This window comes from Pteronotus mesoamericanus, unplaced genomic scaffold (genome assembly GCF_021234165.1).
Source record: "Pteronotus mesoamericanus isolate MK-2021 breed Mesoamerican mustached bat unplaced genomic scaffold, CSHL_Meso_final contig_90, whole genome shotgun sequence".
In the NCBI taxonomy this organism is placed as follows: Eukaryota; Metazoa; Chordata; class Mammalia; order Chiroptera; family Mormoopidae; genus Pteronotus; species Pteronotus mesoamericanus.
In genome coordinates this window covers 37,462,133-37,486,270 of record NW_026555277.1, presented here as the reverse complement: position 1 = coordinate 37,486,270, position 24,138 = coordinate 37,462,133, and the positions used below count along the sequence as shown (strand labels likewise).

The following is a 24,138-nucleotide window of genomic DNA, read 5'->3' as shown; positions in this document are numbered from 1 at the left end:
CAAACTATATGTAACTTATAGGTTATGGGAAGACAAGCTGTGGCTGATGAGTAGATTTTATCATCATTAGATGGCTGTTTTGATTCTTAATTTTTTTTAAAGCTGTTGTCCAATAGTGTCTATCTAAAAAGGGGGACCCCCAAAACAGAATTATCTTCTGGAAGGCAGGCCCCTTGTAGTACAGGCTTCCCCTCTGGGTGAGTGTTCTAGGAAGCCATCTCTATCCAGCCCCAAAGTGACTTTTCTTCGTACAGGTATTTTCTTGCAGAGTTTCCAGCATCTGGAAAATCATCCCCTCATTCTTGCCCTAAATATTCAGAGGCCTATATTGAAGATGACCCTTTTCATCATGCCTTTTCTTATTGCTCCAAATGGAAATGACATTTGGCCTTTCAAAATATATACAACTCTGCTTGTGCCCCCTTTTATTAATCTGTTTTACATTAAAACTATTTATGGGAACAAAAATCATATTATGTAAGGTCTATGAAGACAAAAGCAACACCTTCTCGTCTTTATATTCTCCATATAACACAGAGAAATGGCTTATCTGAAGACATTTGTTCTCCTGTTTAAGTGTTTTTCTTATTCTTAGGAAGCCACAGAGGGGAGCTCGGAAGATAGCGATCTTAAACAGGAAAGACCGGGAGAGAAAGTGGGAGTAAACAGGGGTGCCTCTGGATCTCACAAAATTTAGTTAAACTTCTTTAAATATAAAAAAAAGGATTTTATTTGCTTTATTTATTTGATTATTATAAGAAAGCCCAGCATTTAGGTGACTTAATATAGAAAGTATATTTGTCAACTAATGTGCTTTATTTTCCCTTGCTTATCTAGTATGCTACTAGCTTCATTAATTGTTTTTATGTTTAATATTCAGCTAGGTTTATTCATTGTATTTGGTTTTTATTTTTATAAAATTTTTATTTTTGTAAGAATATCCCCCTGCTAAGGAATATAACTGCCAGTGGAAAAACAGTTCAGTGCTGTTTAAAGTGCAGCGCAGGGAGAACTTGAGTGGGTTCGAGTGCTCTGACTAGACCACATCCTCGTCTTTGTCTTCTTCTCTTCCTCATCCTCTGGGATCCACAGAGGTCAAAGTTTTAGGTCCAGGCAAGTTAGTGCTCACTGAGTTTAGTTTTTGTCTATCCTACAATTGTACCCTCACAGATTAATGGACAAAGCAGTACATTCACATCAGCTCTGCCCCCAAAAATACTTATTTGAGTAGATAATCTTAGACCAGACTATAGAAATATTTACATATATTAGTTATGGTATACCCTTCCCTACCCAGAAAGTGGAAAATTGCCATTTTATTTTCTTTTTTAATGTATTATTCCTAAAGAGATGAATTTTAGAATAATATTTTGGGCTTCCAGAAGTATAAAGCAGCAGTTAATTAGTTAGCATTGCAGTGAAGCAAATTACAGTGAGAGGTTATAAAGCATTTTCTTTCTTACTGAGAAAATAAGGTGTGTACTTAATATTTCTCAGATATACTAGAAGTTAAAGTAAAGAAAAAATACAGAATTTCCTTTTTTTGAGGGACTAGGATTCTTAAAATAATTCCATTGGGCATCACTAATATAAAATGGTGTAGAAATTATTTAATTTTAAAGTTAAGAATTTTTAATGTACACATTTTAAGATTTCTAATATATACAAATTTCCATGTTATTCTTTCTCTTTGAGTGTGACGTTGCCTTTGTATTATATTTTACAATGTCACGGGACTCTATTTGTTGAACCTGTTTCTTGTTCTGTGTCTCTGTCTCTCTCTTTTTATGTTCTCTCTTTCTGTCTGAAGCCTGAACAAAGCTCTCCTGGAAGCAATGCGAACACCCAAGTTGTTACAACAAAGGAAGAAAATCTGAATGTCCCTGAGTGCAATTCTGAAAATGTAAGGTTAACTTAAAATAGTTTTAACCTATTAGTATCTATTAGTAACTAAATAGATACTATTGAAACTATTAGTAACTAGTATAGTTTCAATAGTATCTATTGAAACTATTCATGATTGAAAAGAAATCAGGTTATAGCAATAAAATAAGTCAAAATAGAAACATAGGTTAACCAAGTTGATTTCTTTTTCTTTTATTTGCTGCCAAAGTGAACTTAGAAATATGAATTTTTCAACAAGTTGCCTTCCTACCTTTGTATATTTAAACATGTACTAAAGCTATACAATTTAAAACATAAGATTAATGACCAATAGAAATGAAGTACTTTGCAATTTAATTCCAAGGGAAGATGTCAAAAATATTTGGGGTAGGAATACTTTGTTACAGTTTGAAGGACAGATAGGTCTCTGACAGTATGAGCAAACTGCAGAGAGAAGAAAGTAGACTAATATGACTAGAAAATGGAATACAGAAAGAGGTGAGATACGTACCTCAAAAGATAATTTGGGACTTAAGTGGAGGGACCCTGATTTGAATTAGGAATACAGTTAAGGTTTTCAAATGCTTGTGTTCATTTAAGTGATAAGTTCATCAGTTATGTAACCAGTCCATAAACATGAGTTATCTCTCCATTTATTTATAACCTTCTGCAATGTTTCATAGATTTTCAGTGTACAAGTCTTGCACTTCTTTTGTTTTCTTTATTACTAGTTACCTTATTCTTTTTAATTGTATTATAAATGGAATTGTTTTCCTAATTTCAGTTCCAGATTCTTATTGCCAGCTATAGAATACAACTAATTTTTGTATATTTATCTTGAATCAGATTAAAGTGTTTCAAGTGACTGTGAGCTCTGGAGTCAAAATGTGATGAGATTTGCAAAACAGCTACAAGAAATTACAATGTTGGTATCCAGTATTTAGGATGCTACATCCACAATAAGAGAGATAAATCCTTTATATAATTTTGCCAATTGGTCTTGACTGGCAAAGCATGGTCCGTTCTAGATATGTCACTTGTAAGGTCAACAATGACAAAAGGAGTGTGTCTACTGTGGCTTGAAGTGAGAGGCTGCAGTCAGGAATGTAGTTTTGATTAGTTTCATTTTTGTTTTTACCAGTTACCTAATGTGTAACCATGAATGGTTAACCCTTTTGAGGCTCCTTTTTCTCTTCTGAAAAAGAGACATAAATGTATCTTACCTTATACAGCTTGTTAAATGATAAAATGATACAGCCTAGCCTAGTACCTAGTGTATTGTTGGCACATACCAGTAATTATTACTTTCTGTTTCTTTGTGCAAAGCTATCCCTGTTACTTGAAACCTCAGTGAATATTTTAGAATTAAATATTTTAATTTCTCAAAGGAGAGAACTTAAAACATGACACAGACAGCCTTAAAAGCTATAATTTTTAAATAAGGCCAGTTTTATTAATTGTTACTCTCAGAATAGAACAAGATGCAGCTTGTGGTAACAGCTGTAAGGAGAATATTTCAGTCAAATATAAAAGTAAACTTTTAATGAAAAATACATGAAAATAGAATTAGCTACTGGATGACATAATATATGATTGAAAATTGAAAAACAGTTTTTCTGGGTATAGTTAGGAAATGAAACATTGGAGTGAAAGACAACAACCATTACATTAGCATCTCTTTCAAACCAGCATTCTTTGGTCATCAGCAAGCTCCCTGAGCTGGTGGGAGCACATGCAACCTCTCAGGGAATAAAGAGCAGGAGCGATGCATTTTCATTCCTGTTGGTCACACCTGAGACTAAATAACATGGTAGAGAAAACCTGGAAATTACATAAAACCTAGATTTGAATAGTAACTTTGCTATTTCCTAACATGCCACTTTGGCAAGTTATTTTATCATTCATACCCCTTATCTATATAATGTAGAGCAATGGTTTTTAAACTTTTGCATGCTTATAGCTCACCAGGTCAACCTATAAAACTGCTTATAGTAAGGCTCTAATCCCATAGAAAATTAATCAGCAGTTCCAAGGGACAGCCCAGGAATATGTATTGCTTAATGAACTCACCTAGATTTTCTTCTGTCAGCATTTCCTGTTAAAAATTTTCAGAAGTTTTAATATTGGTTTCTTGCATGTTTATCATGATAATTATGTATGTTGTAATTATATATAATATATAATTGCACTTATAAATTATAAAGCACATAAAACATATTACTTATCTATAATTATTCTATAATAGATATTAAATATATATTACTCAATTATATCCTTGTTAGTGTCCTACTTTGTTCATTCTGAAAAAGCTGCTCTGCAATTTGCATGTTCAAAATCTCAGTATCTTCTATGGTGAAGGTCCCAAATATGAGTAGAGGCCATGCATATTCTACTTCCTGTCCAATGCGAATAAGACAAGGTCATGTAGAAAATGATCTCTGGATGCGCTGGCCCTTGTTTGTTAGGGTTTTTTTGTTTATTTGTTTGTTTTTTTACAGAGAAACCACCAAAGACTTAACAGAGCATGGGGCTCTATCACTTTGGGGTATGTTTAAATGACTTTGAAGGCAGCTTTGCTTAAATAATAATATTGGAGTCACATGGAGAAAGCGAAGAATGTAACTGCTTCATCCCACTTTCATGCAGTTTGTAAATGTGTTTCATATTGTTTAACAGCATATCCAGAATTAAAGGCATTGAGCATTTTATTTTAATTTTCGCTTAGAGATTAAGACTTACTACACAATGTTAATTTGTTTTACAATGTTTCTGACTGCTGTAGGCAACAAACATTTAATTTTTCACAATGTTTTATGAAAATAAAACATGTTTAGCACCGTGAGCACTTGCTCAGTTTCTTGCCATTATTTCTGCTTGGAAGTCTCTGACCAAAAGGTTTATTCAACAGAAAAAAAAAAGTATTGTCTATGGACATGAGAGAAGAAAATGTTCAGAAAATAAATCCTAGAGCTGGAAGGAGAAAATTATGCCAGCTTTGTCATGTTAAACTAATTTTGTCAGTTTTAACAAATCCTAGTTTGCTTATTATACCCAGTATTTATTGTGTGACATCTGATGGCCCCAACAAATTGTTGGCCGAAGCCACGTTAAAACATTTTCTAAGCAAGTCATACCTTGCTGTGATTGGGCTGAGGCCCCACCTGCCTCATTCTGGGCTACACTCCATCAGACCATCAGAAGAGGCTGACTTCATACAAGGCGCTTCCCATTGTGCTACTGTGGTATTTTTTAAGAAGTACTCACCCTTCCAGATAATGTAAGAATGGTAGGTAGTTCCCTAAGGTCTTTAAAACATTTAGATATAAATAGTTTTTCAAATTAGATATAAATTCTCATGTTTACTCTCCTATGACATCTTAATTTGAATCATGAAAAATGTGAATTTCTTTTTTTTTTTACCGAATTAGTATAGAAATCATAAGAATAATGTTTATTATTTTGGTAAATAAAAATAGCTTAATACGCATGCTAGTATTTATTATAAGGATATTGGCCAGTCATGGTTGTAAAATATTACCACTGATATTTAGCTAATAAAAGGGGAGCACAGGGGACTAGACGCCAAGCTTAATAAAGTGGGAATATAGGCCTGCTGGCTTAGCCAGGAAGCTATAGCTTCACATCCCAGGGGATCACAGATTGCTCTGCCAAGGGGACTAACACTTTTCCCTTCCCCTCTCTGGTACCAGATTGCCAAGTGGGAGCAGAGGAATGCAGGCACATGTGCAATAGTAGTCAAATGGTGAGGGGAGCGGTGCTTGACCAAAGAAGCCTGTCAGTCTAGCCTGGAGAAAGAAAGAATCGGTTGGGAGGTAACCCACCCAAAGCTGGTGAATGCTTGGGAAGTTTGTAGGTCACTTTGTAAAATCAACTAGAATGTCCCAAGCCCAACCAAATATAATTCCAGGGGAACTAAAGGCTGGCACACGCACGTGCGCTCTCTCTCTCTCCTACCTCTCTGCCCCCCCACAACCTCCCTGGTAATGCAGTAATATGGTACACGCGACTTTTCTTTCCATGACAGCATGGCCTTAACAACTACATGGCCAACAGCCACATAGACTGTGTCACTGGAGCAGTCAGGAACTAGCTGATCTACTTGAATGGGGACTAGGACTACTTAGCAGCTACCTGTGGGCTCCGAAGGACTAAGATTAATATGAAGCAGAAACTTTGGACACTGGCTTTTGCTTTGGCCTTGCTGAGGACAAGGTTGGGCTTTTTCCATGGTGAGATAGGGGAAGATGGGACATTGGAAACCCAGGAACAGGTTTCAACATGAATAAACTGTTCTCACACCCCACAATATCCTATGTGTAGAATTTTGGAATACTTGCCTTGCAATACCATGGAAGAGCCTAATTGCCAACAACAATGTGGCAATAAGTTTGAGAAAACACCATGATGAAATCTCTTATTTATGTTCTCACCAAGTGAATTTCTCCTTCATCAATGACTATAGTGTTGAAAAGATGCCTATTAAGACACAATACCTCACATCAAAGCTTTGTTGCCCTTTATCTTTTGCTTCTCTGAGAAACACTAAGAATTTGATGAACCCATCTCATGAAATTTCTACAATGCCTATGAGGCACAGAAAAAGTAAATTTAAAGGTAATGTTCATTATAAGATGAAAGTATGTAAAAAGATTTGAGCTGTCTTCCAGCCATATCATATTTTCTTTAATGTTAAAATTAAATGTTTTCATTGTTCAGATGATCAAAGGCTTCCCTCATATAGTCACTATACTTGAATTAATGGAAGCCCATACTCACCATACTCATCTGAAAACCCCTTAGTATTTCTCTCATGGCAGTCACCTAAAGTGATGTGCCACACATACATGCGCACGCACACACACACACGTTTTTGAAGTCAGATGTATTTGGAAAATGGCTTATATCATATATATTTCTAAAAAATTTATAAGGCATTTGTGCATTATGTAGTGGATTTCAAATTTCACTGTGTGTTTGCATTGCTGGAGTGCTGCTTAAAAATGCAAGTCCCATAGTTATAGGACTGAAATATCACCCAAAGGTATTATTTCTTTAAACAATCACCTTAAGCAATTATGTGGATGGATCAGTCAAGACCAAAACTCTAAGAAATTGTGTGTTGAAAGCAATGAAAACTACGTTAAATACAACTCATTAATGTTCAAATAAACTTTTCCTCCATTATTCCAAAATACATTTTGAAGATCCTTCATTATATAGGTTGCTTTCTGTACTTACCATGTTTTTTTAGCTTGACTTCATATACTTACTTTAGTTAACTTTTAAAAGGCTGAATGCAAGTACAATAAAAACAAAGACCAGTTACATTATTACAATGAAAAGTCAAATAATTATAGTTTTTCCAGGGTAATTTTAGATTCTAGGTCTAACTCAAACCCATGCAATATAAAAGGGAACATTTATTTCTTAGGTAGTGTAGAAGATTCCACTACACATCCGCTTAAAACTCTTGGGAATAGAGTAGTCACGGTTTTGACTACCAACTGCTATTATTATAATTACAACCTATTTTTCTCCTGTACTGTAGGGTTATTTAGAAAAACGGGCTGTGTGTAATCATTCTGGAGCCTCCATCAAATATGCCTAAATTTAATCTTATGAAAAAATCAGGCATTTATTACAATTCTTGTAATTGTAGAATTTCATATCCAACATTTGTTTTATTTATTTATTCAGAGATTATATATTGGCCACTTGCTATCTGGCAGACATCTAGCTGCCATTTAAATCTGATAAGCATTGTCTTTGGCTTTAAGAAACTTGTAACATATCAAGGAGTCATACATGCTTATCAGACATAAACAAAGTTAAGTGCTAAAATTTTTATATTTATTGTACCATTAGAACAGGGAAGTGTTAATGAGTCTGTTAGTGGTAGAAGTTATGTGCTGGGGAGATAATGAGTTACCAGTTTTCAGAATGTTACAGTGAAGGCAGATGTTTATCACGGTGTGGTGTTCGGTGTAGGCACAAAAAGAAAGTAATACAGTTTCAAGTGAGAGCAATATAGTGTGAGAATAGTGAGTATATAAAGGAACTTTGCTCTAAAATCTGAATTGGAAGAAATTAAATATCCTCCTTGTAGAATTTACAGAATATTAAGTTCAAAACTAGCTTAAGTATCCTTCTGTTTGACCTCAAGAGAACAAACTGACCTGTTCAAGATCAGAGCTAACTTGTGACCATGAACTATTGAACTCCTAAGCTCTGCTTTACACAAGAAAAGGATTTTGGAAAATACAAAAGAAAACATATTCTTACACTAAAGGGTTTGTATCATTAAGTTAAAAATGTATTCAAAATATGGAGGAAGAGAAAAAGGAAAAGAGGAGAGGAAGATGACAGGTCATAAGAAAGGAGGATGGAAGAGAGGCAGGCAAAGAAGGAAAGAAAAAAGTAGGAAGGGAAAGAAGAAGGAGAGAGAGAGGGAGGTAAAATTCAGGATTTTCATCTTGGTTTAAATGGAAATGAAGCCCAATTGGAATACGCTGCCAGCAATTCACCTTCTTCAAGACTATTGAGGCTAGGAAGATTAGATTTCCTGGTTAATAAAATACAGGATATTATACCAGAAATGCAATATTTTTAAGGTTTTGAAGGTTTTTTGCTAGACAGATTGATGATCATATTGTTTAAGGTGTTTCCTGCCTTGCAATATTGATGCTCCTGCAGGCATAGAGACCATTGGCATACTCATATCCTAGAGACTAGACACATCACTAATGCAGAGGTTTTATAATTCTTTTACTATTATTAAAGAAGGAACTGTGCATTGGCATTGAACTTTGTTGTAGTAGCTGATGGCTCTAAGCACCATGGAGATCCCCAAACCTACCTTGAATGGTTGTCTTCTCCTTGGGATCCCGCCCATGCTGTGATGACTTTGTCCCTAGATTGCACTTTCAGATTGTACCAAAGTGAAGGAACGGTCTCAATGGGAAGAATTCAAGAGAATTCCTCTTCCCCTTTCCATTATTTGATTTAATTTCTTTGACCTATTTTCAATTGCAGCTTTTGCAGGAGGACAGGGCATGTTCTATGAAGCATAAAGAAAATCCACCAAGCAATGGCACTGCAGAACCAGAGGGTACTCCACAGGTATTTCTTTTTTAGTTGCTTTTGATTATGTCAGTAAGCACTTCTTGAATCCACTTGGTTCAGTGATTTTTTCTCTCTTACTGTAGCTGAAGAAGGCATGTTGTGTTGGTTAATAAAAGATACTCCTTCATGTAGTGCTTCTTGAACTTTCCCTGACCAATATGCTTGCCACTAAGCTTTTAATTTTATTATCTGAGGCCCTCAGAAGAACAAGGGTGAGGGAGGTGTCCTTCCTCTCCCCAGCAACCAAGAAGCAAAACGAAAATAATCTGAGAACAAAAAAACATGCATTTTTTTTTCCTTAGGGGTAAAAAGATAAAAAGAAGATCTGTAGAAGTAGAGGAGGTAGAAGTACATATCCCCCACAAAAACAAATAGCAAACAAACACAACTCAAGAAGTTAATTCTGAAATTGTCTGTACTGGCTATATTTGACTACAAATAATTATGTTATAGTAATTGCTAGGTTTCATTTCACTTAATACAACATTTTTCAAATTTGGGGTTAGATTAATTAGATTGAAAGGATTGGCTAAAGTTTTCTCAAAATATTTTGAAATATCTTGCTCTTTGTACATAATATATTATGAACTTTCATGAAGTAGCAGTATTGACATACTTACATTTATTTTTGGTCTGGTATTAGTTATCTATAAGATATTTATTGAGACTTATGCATTTAAATTACCCCATTTTACCCCATATATATTTTTTATTTTGACTCTCCTAATTTTCTTTCTTTATTCTTTGACAGAAATTGCAAATGTCTCCTTGTACTAAATGTGAAGTGGAAAAAACCCAGGAAAAAAAATTCACCAGCTTTGAAGGAAAGGCATCTAAGGAAGAAAAAATACTGTAGATATCAGGAAACTGTGTTAAAAACATCCGTTTGCTATTGTCTTCATAACTTTTTTAGACCACAGGCTTGATGGAAATACTAAGTTTTTAAATCATGCAACTTTTTCACAATTTTATGTACTTTATAAAATAGTCTTCAAATTTTCCAAAAGAATCCAGGCCAATTATGATCCTCCAGCAAGAACCTAATTAGAATGGATATCCACATCATAAAAAGTCATTGTCATCAGTACATTGCCCACTATAAATTAGTTTGTTTTGAACTTAAATGCAATATAAGAGTTGATACTTTTGACTCATTTGGGTGTTTAATACTTCTATAATCTAGTATGTGAAAATCAGCTGGAGCATGATAAAACATTTTGTATCCCCAGAATTCTTAGAATCCAAATTACAATCATATCATAAAGAATTTGATTGTCACTGGCTAATTGGGGTCACATTGTTCAAGGCTGGAATCTGTGCCAACCTGAATATATTTTTTGAGTGTTTATTACTATTTTTATTATGTTGAACCATGGCTAAACAATACCAAGGCAAGTCTGTCATGGATTTAGTCAGTTAATATAATTCATTAAATGTGTTTGGTATTATATGGACAAAATATCTAAATGAATAACTATATTTCTGACACAACTGATTAGATTTTTGGTATTTTATAGACACTCTTGTGGTTGTCTGCTGGACTCACTCCAAGTTAAAAATCAAATTGTTTGAAATGCTTGGCATGATTTTTGATATGAAAGTTGAGAAGTAGAATGTGGGATAGAATGGGGGTTTCAAAATTCAAATTTGAAAGCAGATAATGTACTTTTTAAAAATGGGGATATGATCAAAGCAAAATAGCCATGTAGAGCCAATTAGCCCAGATTTGTACACTTCAAAACGTTATTAAAATAAATCAATGACTGTGATAATTTTTGAAGTTGGGGCTCTCTCTAGGAATGTCATTGATCAAATAAATTCACTCCTGAATAATCTGAATATAGCCCACAAGCAAGAGGAAATGACACTTGAATAATTATCAGATAAATAAGATGGTTATAACATCAAACTTCGAGACTAGAATTAATGGATTAAATGATCAATTGTAGTTTGTCTGCACTGAATATATATAGGTAATTTGCAGAAAGCAAATAAAACTATAGAATTTGTATAATGAACATGCAAAGCAGCAGGGCACTGAATTCTGGTAGGCTGTGTTAGAAAGACTTAAAGATTTATATATATATATAAATATATATATTTACATATATATTTATATATATTTGTGAACAGTAGATAAAATTAAAGTCTAGGATATAATGGCACACCTTTGATCACAATACTAGTCAAAGAAATGCGGTGATTTGGAGAAATGGCAAATTATCATTACCCCTGAATGCAATATTGTTATATAATCATGTAGCTGTTGTACTTAAAGATTAATTCAGTGTCATTTATCAGTATTTTTTCAGATTACAGGCTACCTAAGAATAAAAGCGTATTAATTTTGAAGATCATCCATACAGTTTTCTGATGAAGTGACCACAACAGAAAAAAAGATCTAGGTCCAAAATTTCTGCTGATTTCTTGCTCTAAAATTTTAATTCTATGAGAAGGAATATGAAAAGTTTCTTCAGTCCTGTTCCTTTTATTATTCCCATTGTATCCACAACCCTAACCATCTCCAAAGGTTTTTGAAAGGGAAGCAGATAATTTTGCTTTAATTTAGATTTACATTCCTACCCTTACCCTGTGCCCAATTTCACTCTTAGACTCTATGGATCTTACAGAAAGTTAATCATCCATTTCATCTTAGCATAGTATGTTTATGAGGCACTTTGGAACTAATAAAAAGAGAATCAGACTGATACTTTCTAAAATTGTTATATTATATCATGATGAAAAATGAGAATTTGGCTTAACATTAAACAAATTTCAACAACTTATTTTTTTCAATGCTCTAAATTCCTATTCTAGTATTGATAATAAAATCAAGTTGCTTCTCTTAATTATTGCCATGATCAAGTGAACTTCAAATGAATATAATGTATATACTTTTTCTTTACATATAGATAGCATTATGTGTCCTGTAGAGTTTACTGTGGTATATTCATTGCATTCTCGTTTCAAAACAAATGGAATTTGTAGCAAAAGAACTTATAAATATTTTTAAAGAAATATTCTGAGAGTTCCTTTTAATAATTATGTAATACTTTTTTAGTATGTTCTATAACTTTAATGAATGCATTTTATTTCTCTCAATCCTGTAACTGCTTTAAAATAGTATGAGAGAGGTTTAAAATGCTTTACTTACATGCGTGGCTTTTGTCTATAAGAGAGGTGCCATTTCTTATTATATCTCTTAATTAATAGCTCTAGAAATACATGGTTGTTTTTGAGGAATTAACAGTCTTGCCTAACTATCCTCATATAGAAGGAAGCATTAACCTGAATGTTGAATATAGATACATAATTATATTATGTACCTGTAATGGTAATCAATGGAAGATTTGTTTTTCATAATACAAATTGATATATGTTGAGAAGAGTACTTTATGATGGAGTAACTTAATGCAGGGATTGCCAGAATGATACCAATTTATTTCTCTCTAGTTATTTTAAAATATTAATCATGCCATATGTTCATTCTAAATTAGAAGTTTGTTTGGACTTTGTGTTTCCACTTATATCTGTTAACTATGTAAATGAAACTAGTGCCTCAAGTGTAAAAGACCTAAAAGAATGCTGACTGTGTATATCCAATACCAACATCCTCAGATGAAAAGTGAAAAAATCAGTAACTCGCCTGGATGCGATCTTCTGTGTGATCTCAAATCTCAAACACTGAATATATTAAATGGCTAACTTTTTTTCATTTGTTAATTCTGTATTTAGAAATGTAACGCTAGTTTGAACGTAATTCTGTTTCATTAAATATACTGGATTACGAGTCTAAGACAGTTAAGTGAAGGAGACATTTACGGTTTGAGAGTGACAATGTGGAGAGCTGGATTAAAACAATTTCTGCAAACTTTGAATAATGGAATCTTTTATTTTTGTAACTTAGGTATTGTAATTAACACTAATTGAAGCAGAGGCTGAAATATTTTGACACATTAGGCTAGAGTGAGCTGGCCAGACCTAGAGAGTGATGAAAATGTACACTTGTTTACGAAAGGGACATTTTCCGTCATGTGCACAGTCCTAAATTTCTCCAAATTATTTGTTCATATGGATTATGTACCATAGTGTCAATGGCCAAGTGATGAAGGATAAAAGGTATTGAAAGATGGCCTATTTTTCCTCAATAAAGATTTGTTACCAAAACTACAATGTATAGTATTCTACATAAAGTAATTGAAAAAACAAATATGAACATTATAAACCGTGCTTGCTTCCATGTATCAAGTTCTAAGAACTTTTTAAAGACATCATCCAGGAAGTTTTGAATCTTCAATCTCTCTTTGCCAGTGTCCCGAAAATCTTTTATTTTATTTGAGTGTGTTTTTTTTAAATAGAGTTCCATGATGACAGATATTTTTGTCTTTTTGTTTGCAAGTCAATCTCGAGTGCTTAGAACTAGCTGCCTTATAAAAAGTACTAAAATATTTGCTGAATGAATTAATTCAGGACCCCAAGCAGCAAGAGAAGAAGGAAAGGAAGCAAAAAGGGAACCTATTTTAGGAGAATTGTTACCTTAAAACCACATGGGATTCTGCTGCCTGCCACCCATAAATTCCAGAGGCAGATGTCTGGTGAAAAAAGAAAGGAGTCTTTTCTTTAAAAGCTACATAATTTTATAAGAATAACAGACTTCTGTCTCGAAGCCAATTCCATTTAAAGTACCCAAAGGAAAATAACCCCTCTACCTATTTTCCCAGATCAGTTCAAGGATATGCTTAGAATTCCTTCCACTTAAAAAAAAAATCGCTCTTTTGGATACGCAGGAGGCTTAGCTGGTTTCTAGTCACAGATCTGTTTCAGGTGTCTTTTGGAGTCTGTGTGCGCCGGCGTCCTAGTCATTGCTCCCTGCCCCTTCCTCTGGTCACTGCCCACGGGCCCAGGGCTTGTGCCCCGTCTCTACAGCTATAGGTTCTCCAGTGCTTCCTAATACCTGGCTGAGCAGGGCCACACACAGGGCAGTGCCAGTCATCAGTGCTGCCGCCGTTTCTCACGCAGGGAGAGGAATGGGGCTTGTCGCCTGGGCACGTGATCTCCAGGGCCGGCTGGCCCGGGAACACCCTGGTCCCTGACCCCCAACCTGGCTAGCAAAGGGAAGGAAAAAGAGGCGAGTTTCCGCACGCCCATTTAAAAATTCTGTTCCCAAATCCTGCGCACTGCGAATGCCAGTAAGAGTGTCTTTTCCCCTGCCTCGGCTCTCCCTTGCCACCTCAGGAAAGATACATAAATACTATCTTTTAGGGGGTTTTTTGTTGTTGTTTATTCTGTTTTCAGTCTTTTTTTCCTTCGTGTTTTTCTTTGAAAGGTTTATGTATGGATCTGAAAGTGTGACTTAAAGCAGAGTAGATATGACGGTGCTTGATGAACTTTGGGACGTAGCTCAATGTTAACAGACATAATTCGCAGGACAGATATGTGTCTTTAATCAGAATTGACATTTGATATTCACCTGGGCTTGCACAGGTTACTTAATTTCTTTTTATTATTAGTTTCTAAGGTCTTGGACCTTAAGTAGGTGGACTTAAATCGGAAATTTTCTTCCCCGATCTGCTGAGCCCTGATTTTTTTAGCAGACACAACTTAAGGACACCGAGGACGTAAATGAACTCAAAGAGGACAGGGCTTTGGATTCCATAAACACTCACCTTTAACTAGAGTGTTTATTCTCTTCTTTAAATTTATGTTTCAAGTACAGTTTACATTCAATCATATTCTCTATTAGCTTCAGATGTACTGCAAAGTGGTTAGAAAATCAAGTACTTCACAGTGCTCACCCTATTGCTTCAAGTACTCACTGGGCCCCATACTTATTTACCTTGATATTATTGACTATATCCCTACGTTGTAACCCACATCTCTGTGGCTATTCGCAACTACCAATTTATACTGCTTAACCTTTTCACTTTTCTTTCTTCCTCCAACCCCTCCCTTCTGACAGCTGTCAGTCTCTTCGAGAGTATCTATTCTTTCTTATAACCTATTTGTTGGGCTTACACATTCTGCATATACCTTCAGTGGAAAAAGGAAGTCCAAAGTCCAATTTCAAAGTGATTTGAATGTCACCGAGTAAGACAATTTCTATGATAATTCCCTTCTCCCTATTTGTTCATTCAGTCAGCCAGTCATTCAGCCATTCCACTTTTCCATTGAGGACACAATAGTAAGCAAAAGTATTAATTGTGATATCAATATCATTCTTAATATGTGTCAATTACTGTTTTAGATAAGGTGAAAGGATTAAGCAAAGAAAACACCTTGTAGACACTGAGAACAGTATGGTGATTATCAGAAGGAAAGGAGGCTGGGAGGAATAGAATAGAATAAAGCGGGGGCGGGGGGGGCTGTAAATGGAGACAGAAGGAGACTAGATGTTGGGTGGTGAACAACGCCACAATATACAGATGATGTATTTTAGAATTATACATTTGAAACCTATATAATCTTATTAACCCATGTCACACCAATAAATTCAATAAAAAGATTATTAAATATTCTCAGGGTTACTTGAGACATTAAAATTATCTTATTGCACAGATGAGGACATTGAGGTAGAGAAATGTTAATCACCGAGACCACACAGCTACTAAGAGGAAGAGACGAGATATAGACCTGATAAATGAGTTGCTGGAATCTATGTGCTTTATCAGTTCACCACACTGCCTCAGAGTCCTGCGTTCATGGAGCTTTCAGTTTAGAAAAAGACAGCTTTAATAAAGGAAGCATGCAGGAAAATGCATGACTGCTGCAAAAAAAGACCACGGTTCTCTTTACAGCATATTACAGCATACCATGCATGGGACAAGGGGAGTAGAGTGTGATGACAACTTGGCTTGTAGTATCTTCACTCAGAAAATGGTATTAAACTAAGATGAATGGATATGTAATATTTCATATGGGTCTTCAAACTTCAAAAATTATAGGCATTATTCTAGTTGTTTCTATACACATTTGTGCTTTCTGACATTAGCGAACATTTTAATTTGTAGATTCATAAGCTTAGTATGTGATTACCCTTATATGTTTAGATCTTATCCATGTATGTACATGCCTATATTCATGTGTGCATGGATATTAATTCAGCAAAACATTCATATATCAGTTGAATGCTTATTGTCTACACTGATTCCACTCATAATCATGTTTCATCTATTTTAACACAGGAATTCTAAGCACAATAGATAACTGTATATGTGAATGTCCAATGCACTTGCAATAAATACATAATGCTAAATAATTACATAATTAACGCTGGCTGTACTAGAGCACAGGTATACTGCTAGAGAACAAAAACTGAATTAGTAAGATTAGGGAAAGAGAGATATTTTATTTATCTCAATTGGTAATGAGAGAATGTTATTATGACAGGAATTTGCTGAAGAAATTTCCAGATGTGAATTACTTTGAAATTACTACACTTTTGAAACCCAGTGGCTGATTTTAAGAGGAAAGCTTTGGCTTAGGTTTTGTTTTTCTCTCTCTTTAAATAAAATGATGCATTATTTCTTTGTCTTTTCTCTGTGTTTTATTTGAAATTTGGGTTACACACAATACATAGAAAGACTATAATTTTAGAATAAAATACTAATTACTCCATAGTACAACCACCAAAGTTAATTAGCTTTTACTTAAGATCTGATGTGTTCTGTATAATTTTATTTTCTCAGATAATGTAAAGATATATCTGTTTGATTGACTCATACCACACAGTTTGATTGACTCATAACGCCCACTTCACCAGGTGACCTTTAATTTAATGTCTCTTTTTATTCCCTTAGACTTGAATAAACAATTCATATTCACTGAGTCTCTTCTCTGAAGGTTGCCCTGTGTGCCTTGCATAGTCCAAGAAGCAGGGAGGCACAGCGAAGGTGCTAATTTTTAAAGCAATTCTCAGAAGTTTTCCTGAGCTTGAGCCCCAATTTGTGTCTTAAAATACACTACTTCTAGGTCAGCTTTACCAAAAGTTACTTTATTACATTTACATGTGTGCAAACCTTTAGGAGTGTACACATAACAATAGAAGTGTATTGGGAAATTCCCTGTCTGGTTTTAGGAACTGTAGCCCTGCTGACAAGCGAGAGGGCCCCAAGGCTGAAGCTAATCAAGGAGGTCTTGGGAAAACAGGCCACCGAGGAGACAAAACCTGTCTCCCTGGCAGGGGTGCAGCCCCTGCCTCCCTCACGTCACCCTGCTTGGCTCTGGAGGATGGCTAGTTAGTCAATGATGGGTAAGACCCATCAATGGAAGGGGCAACCTAAGACAGGCACAGCCACAATGGGCATCAGGGAAAAATCTTGGGAGAAGTGAAGAAAAAGCAAAAAGACTCTCACCCCTCAGCTTTGATATGGCTGAGGTCCTCATTCTATCTGAAAGAAGCCTCCTTATTTCTTGGCTGCCTTGCCCTCCCCCCGCCTGGCTCAGGCTTGAAACAATACTGGAGACAGCCCTAAACTGGATCTGGCTGTTCCGGGGGGGGGGGGGGGGGAAATCAGGCCTAGAAGTAAATTCCTTGAGGCATGCTTTGTTTTTCCCTCAAAAGCTATGATAACCAGCTCATGCTGGGAAGGAAATGTACATTATTCACAGACCCTGACCCTAAACCCTTTGGTGCTCTTATGTTTATGCTCTCATGTTCACTCGTCTCGTCTTGGACTCATGTAAATCTGTGTGTTCTTGCCATTTGTTTTCCTCAACATCATCTTTTCCCTGTGACCATTAACACACTGATGTTATGAGATCACCTGCACATTCCTGTTACCTAGCTCCATTGATAACCGTTTCAATAAAAGCTTTTGGACAAAGGAATTCAGGGCTTTCTTCACTAGAAGGAAGAGCCATCCCCCTCTCTTGGCAGACAGAAAACTATCTGGTAGGACTCATTTTATTCCTCCCATCAGCGATGATCAGGGGACAGTCTCTGCAGGATCAGAGCCCATGCTCCTACCTCAGAAGTGTACACATGATTACAAGCAAAGACTTTGGAATCAGACTGCTTGCATTAAATTCTTTGTTTAGCTCCTAGGCAATAAACTAACCTCTGTGTGTTTCAGTATCCTCACCAGTAAATTGGGAGATAGGACAACATACTTCACAATAATGATAGACATTTCCTTTAAGTATTAAATGAGATCATATAAATAGGGAAATCTGTAAACATTTAAAAACACTACTTTTTAAGAACATGAACAACAGGATGCTCATTGTGAGGAAGAGGGAGTATTAGGGGGATAAATGATAATGGAAAATGTAATAAAAATAAAGGTATCTATATGTACATAAATACACTCACAAATTCCCAATAGCTAAATAATTATGCATGTAGAATGGGACACAAGTATAGCATATTGCTCTTTCTCTCTCTGTGATGTGTGCGTGTGTGTGTGTGTGTGTGTGTCATGAGCAGGAGGAATGGATTGTTTTGCCTAAAGGAAAACTCTTCTAATTTTGATTATCTGAAGAAAAAGCCTAGATTTGTCTAGATAATGCTATGTTGAATTAATATTTCTTAAGATGAATGAGTTGAGATATGAACCTCCTTTTAGTACCACTAGGTAATGACATCAAGTGTCTCTCCGTCTTTTAAACACAACAATCATTTTTTTCTCCTAAAATTATCTAATTTTTCTCTCCTCTTGAGAGTCAAGCTACTAATTAAGAGATTCTCTTTATTTGATAAGAATTTTATAAGGATGTAATTATTTCCTTTACTCTTCTGGTGTGAATTATATTCCAATTTGCTTTTTTATTATTTATCTAAATGGGAAATTAATAGAATATGGCAAAAATGAGGAGTTTATTTACCCTAATTTACAACCATAATAATTTTAGTAAGATGTATCATAGGCTATAATCCAAGGAGATATGGGACAGTTCTTTTTATAAATTAAGTGAAGAGGTATATGAATAAAATATTAATATGTTACAATGATATTTTTATAGTAAAAGAACAAAAATATATGCATTCCATATTATTTTGCTTTCTAAGTTTTAAACTTGCATAGGCTGAGTACTAATTTTTCTGGGACCTTAAAAACACTAATAAAACATGAATCAAAACCAAGCCTCAGTTCAGTTTTTATGGTAGAAATGATTCTGTGCACATTCATTACTATTTTTGAAACTAGATTTTTATTCTCATTTGGGAAAAAGAAGCATCCACTTTATTTTTTCATTCCCACTTCAAAGCTTCAAAGCCTTGTGGACTTCTTTATACCTCCTCTCTACTCTCCCTTTTCTTAAAGGAAAGTGTGTGAACAGAGTCCTTCCTGATGTGCTTGGAATTTTCTTTTAAGGGAATAAATGAGATAAGATCTCTGTAGATCTAAAAGCCTCTTAACAAGTTTGGAATTCTTATAACCAACATACACATTAAATATAAGGTTTTTACATTTCTGAACTGCTCTAACCATTTTCTAAGTTGTCATTCTGTGTAGCTTTGCCCCTACAATATATTCACCACATAGTATTCATACTGATTATTTAAAAAAAGTTACATGATGACATTTCTCCCCTTAAAACTATCCAATGATCTCCAATATCACTGAGAATTATATTTAATTTTTTTTCCATCATGGTTTACGAGGCCTTGCGGTGCGGGGTCTCCTTCCGCGGGCCTCGTCTCCCATCCCTCTCCCTGTGGCCCACTTGGCTCATTTTACACTGTGCTCTTTGCTGTGCCTTGAACTTGCTGAGAAGCTTCGGTCTCCGTATTTAGTACCCACTGGTCTACAATGGGGTGGTTTATCTCTAAATATTTATTTAGCTCATTCTCTACTCAAAGATTATGGCATAAGAATGATTATCCTTGGTGCTCCTGTCTAAAATGTCACCACTGTCTTCACTACTCTGCTGCCATCACTGTGTATCCCCTAAATGTGCTTGTCTTCTCTGCATAAAATGCCTCCCTCTGGCGTTATATTACATATGTATTTGCACGTATGTTTCATTGGTCTGCTACTTCTAAAATGTAATCTCTTGGTGAGCAGGACTGTTTTCATTATCTTCATTGCCTTATCCTCAGAGTCTCTGAGACAAGGAGGTGTCTAATGGACATTGGTTGAATAAATACATGTAAAAATTGCACTTTTTCAAATGGCTTCAATGCATCTCTGTCATTGCAGTGAGGTGAGACTACTCTGAAAGTTGAAATAAAAAATATCCTCAGGGCAGCTCATAGCTCTGTCACTTGAAGAATCAGTCTACTGGTGTTATATAAGTCACTTGAAAGAACAGGAGGGTGGTTTAGTCATTTATATTTTCAACAGTTATGAGCTCTGGCACTTATTCTTTCCCACCCAAATTTTCCTGATTTCTGGTAGAACTACTTATTAAAAATTAAGCATAAATAGTTTGACTCTAAATCTGATATAGACAAAGAATAGTCATAGCTTTTCCTAAATAGAATTATAAAAGAATTTGAAACAAGAATAGATAACTAAGAAAAAAGCTAGTTTTCACAATAGAGCAACTAAGATTATAAATGTGATCACGGAAAATTTTGGGTGACTTTCCTGAGGCACAGGTAACCAGAATTGGGATCCAAATTTGGAAGTCCGTGTTGCTGTATTTACCTAGCATTAAATGTACTCCCTGCATCTAACTTCGCTTTAGTATCACAAGAACAGATTTCTGGGACAAATTCTAGATTTACTGAAACAGATTTTCTTGAGCTGCATCTGAGGACTCCAATTTTTTTTTTTTTAGTATTATTTTATATTGGTTTCGGGTATCCAGCATGGTGGTTTCACAATCATATGCTTTACACTACAGGGGTGTCGCACACGTGGCCCACTGGCTGCTTACAGTCCAGTATGGCAATGCATGTGCCCAACACAAAATCATAAATTTACTTGAAACCTTTTTTATCTTCATCAGTTTTCATTAGTGTTTATTTATTTAATATGTGGCCCAAGACAACTCTTCTTTTTTCAGTGTGGCCCAGAGATGCCAAAAGTTTGGATACCCCTGTTTAATGTTCCTCTTGATATTTCTGGTATCACAACTAGCACCATACATATTACAGTTACTTATACTCAAGATAAACCTGTACAAATATATCTTTAAACCTCTGCAGTATGAATGACATGCCATGTGTATAATTATTATTCTATACACCCCAGAACTGTCCCATTTTCTTCTTATGTGAGGGCTACTTAATTATACAAATTTGCCCTGGTCTATGTTTTTTTCTTGCAGTACATTTGCAAGCTTTTTATAACAAAAATGTGTCCACCACCTTCCAAATACTAAAGATTTTTAGCCAGTAGTGAAGCTAAGTTGCTTGTGTCCCCATTTCTGTTCTACTTCTTACATACTGAGCATGCCAGACAGTGTCACCAAGCTGGCAGGCATGTGATGGCTTTCATTCTTCTTTCTGTTTGGATGTATTAAAATACTGAACATGGTTACTGATGACCAACAATGCTAATAATTATTCTAGCAGCAATTATCTAATTGACTGCCATGTAAGAAGTCTGCAATGGGATCCCCATAGCAACAGACCCTTTTGGATGCTACTAGTTTTACTATCTTTATGTAATTATAAACTGTTTTCAACTCTGAGTTTATTTCCCCCTCAGGATAAGATTTTTTTTTCTTTTTTGTATTTGGCAATGGATTTTAGGTATTGCAGACACCTTCAGATGTCTTATAACAGGGAAACAAAAATTGTGGCCATAATCAAGAAAGGGGAGACTAGAGAAAGAAAGAAATCACAGAAGCCAGAAGTTTGCCTCTACTGTGTCAAAAACTTGATGTAACAAATTAACAAACTGGCCATTATTGATGATTATGAAAGGGATTAAAATGTGACAATTTTCAACAAGTTTTCTGGTGGGTGGGTCATTAAGGAACCTGAACTTGGACCATTTCTTGAATATTTCATAGTATTGGCCTCAGGCTTTTCCATCCCTTCAAAGAACACTTGGGAGAGCAACTGGCATTGAATTCAATGAAGTTACTATATAGTCTCCCTCAAGAAGCAGCAAGAATTACACAATTTATTTCTACTATTTCCCGAATAGCTTTTGAGTAAAGAAACTAGCCTAACTCTTTAATAAAGAGATGAAAACTAAAATAATAAAATGCAAATCAGAACATTTCACTCGTTATCCTAAACTTCCCCATTAACTTAAAGTCCAAACTTCTCACTAAGTACCTCAAAGCCCTACAAGATCTGGCCTCTGGCTATTTTATATTTGACCACATTCCCTGCCAATCACTGCTTGTCACAGTGCTCAGAGCGAGTGGCTGGTAGCATACTTGTAAAACATAATATGAAAATTTTACTAGTGCTACTAGTCATAATAACAAATACTTTTATAGTTCCTATAATGTTCCAGTAATTAGTCAAACAACATCATATATATTTTAAACCAAACTTCAACCAACCAGTGAGATAAGTAATATCAGTTTTCCATTTTTTTCTGAGGACACTGAAGCACAGAGAATTTAAATAAATCATCCAAGATCACATACCCAGTAAGCAACCGAGCTGGATTCAAGACTAGGTAGAGTGACTTCAGAGTTGATGTTCTTAACCACTGTGCCAACCTGTACATCAGGCCACAACTCTCCCTTGGTTAATGCACTTCAAAGTCTGATCAACTTACTTAAAATAAATACCAGTAAAGAAGTTCTTTGAGTTCTGATTCCTGTCTATCCCTTTAAATCTGTCCTTTTCCATAATACCAATGACATTATATGCAGAATGAAGAATGAATTGCATACCCAATGAAGAATGAAAATGTGGAGTCACCATCTAAAAATTATTAGTGATTTATGACAGTGACAGGAAATCATCAAACCAAGTGTAGAACCCTCCTGAGATTGAGGGCCCTGAATTCCAAAGATAACATATCTATGATGCTGGCCCTGTTCTTGCATCATCTTTCCTTTACTCACTGAGCTCCAGATATGCTGTTCTCCTGGCTACTTTTTTTGCTTCAAGCTCCTTATGCCTGAAGCCTCTATGCTTACAGATCTTGTCAGGAAGTCTTCTTACCTACAAGATCAAAAACATGTGTGACAACATCATGTACAACAGCATGGGTATGTTTACAGTTCCAAAAGGCAAAAACAGTGATAAAAGAGAAGAAATAACATTTGAAAAAATAAAGCTTTATGAATATGATGAAAAAAATTAAACATCTAAGATATAAACTAAAAGAAATTCTGACCTGGACATTTCATAATCAAATTGTGGAAAGCCAAAGGCGAGATCATCTTAAAGGAACAGGAGAGGAATAACAACACTTTTAAGGGATTTCCAATAGCATTAAAACCCATTTTTCATCAGAATCATGGAATTCAAGAAGGCAGTTGATGATATATTCAATGCATTGGAAGGACAGTCAACTATGATTTTCATATCCAGCACAAGTGGATATGAAAAGAGAAATTAAGATATTAACATATAAGCAAAACTGAGAGACTTGTTGCTAGAAAACTTTCCCCACAAGAAATTACAGGAATACATATAGACTAAAATAAAAGGGCAGTAGAGAGTAATTCAAATACATTGCAGTAATTTAAAACAACAGTAAGAAATACTATACTATATTTTTGTTTGTACATTTTGTTTGTAATTCTTTATTCCTGCCTATCTACTTAAAATGCAATTGCCTGGAATAATAATTATAAACCTGTGTTGATAGTAAGTAATGAGTAAAGATATATTTTTAAATACAGTAATACTACAAAGAAGAGAAGATGCAATGGAACTATGTGGTTTTTGTATATTATTGAAATTGTATGGTGTTAATCTGATCCAGATTGTTATAAAATAAAATGTTAACTGAGATTCCCAGGTAAACCATTAAGAAAAATAATTTAAAAAATATTAAAAGAAATAAAAGCTGAATTAAGATGACACATTAAAAATATTTATTTAACATGAAAGAGGCACCAAGAGAGTAACAGAGGGACAAAAATCCAAGAAATATGGAAAAAAATTAAAAAAATTATAAGGTAATTATGAATAATCACATTAAATGCAAATAAACACTAAAAGGCATAGATTAGGAAGATAGATAAAATAAATCATTATTCAATTATATGCTCTCTACTAGAGATGCACTTTAAATTAAAAGA

At 34.9% G+C, this 24,138-nt stretch overlaps 1 protein-coding gene across 3 annotated transcripts in view; it reads left to right on the top strand.

Annotated features, from left to right (window-relative positions):
* Positions 1-11,058, top strand: part of LUZP2 (leucine zipper protein 2) — a 353,608-nt gene extending 342,550 nt beyond the window's left edge. For 2 of the 3 annotated variants that reach the window (XM_054585981.1, XM_054585983.1), the window contains exons 10-12: positions 1,811-1,903; positions 8,938-9,024; positions 9,779-11,058. In XM_054585981.1, coding sequence (XP_054441956.1) covers positions 1,811-1,903; positions 8,938-9,024; positions 9,779-9,883 — 285 coding nt within the window. In that variant the 3' untranslated portion in view covers positions 9,884-11,058. The remainder of the gene's footprint in view (positions 1-1,810; positions 1,904-8,937; positions 9,025-9,778) is intronic. The other variant, XM_054585982.1, reaches the window with a different exon arrangement.
* Positions 11,059-24,138: the final 13,080 nt, after the last annotated feature.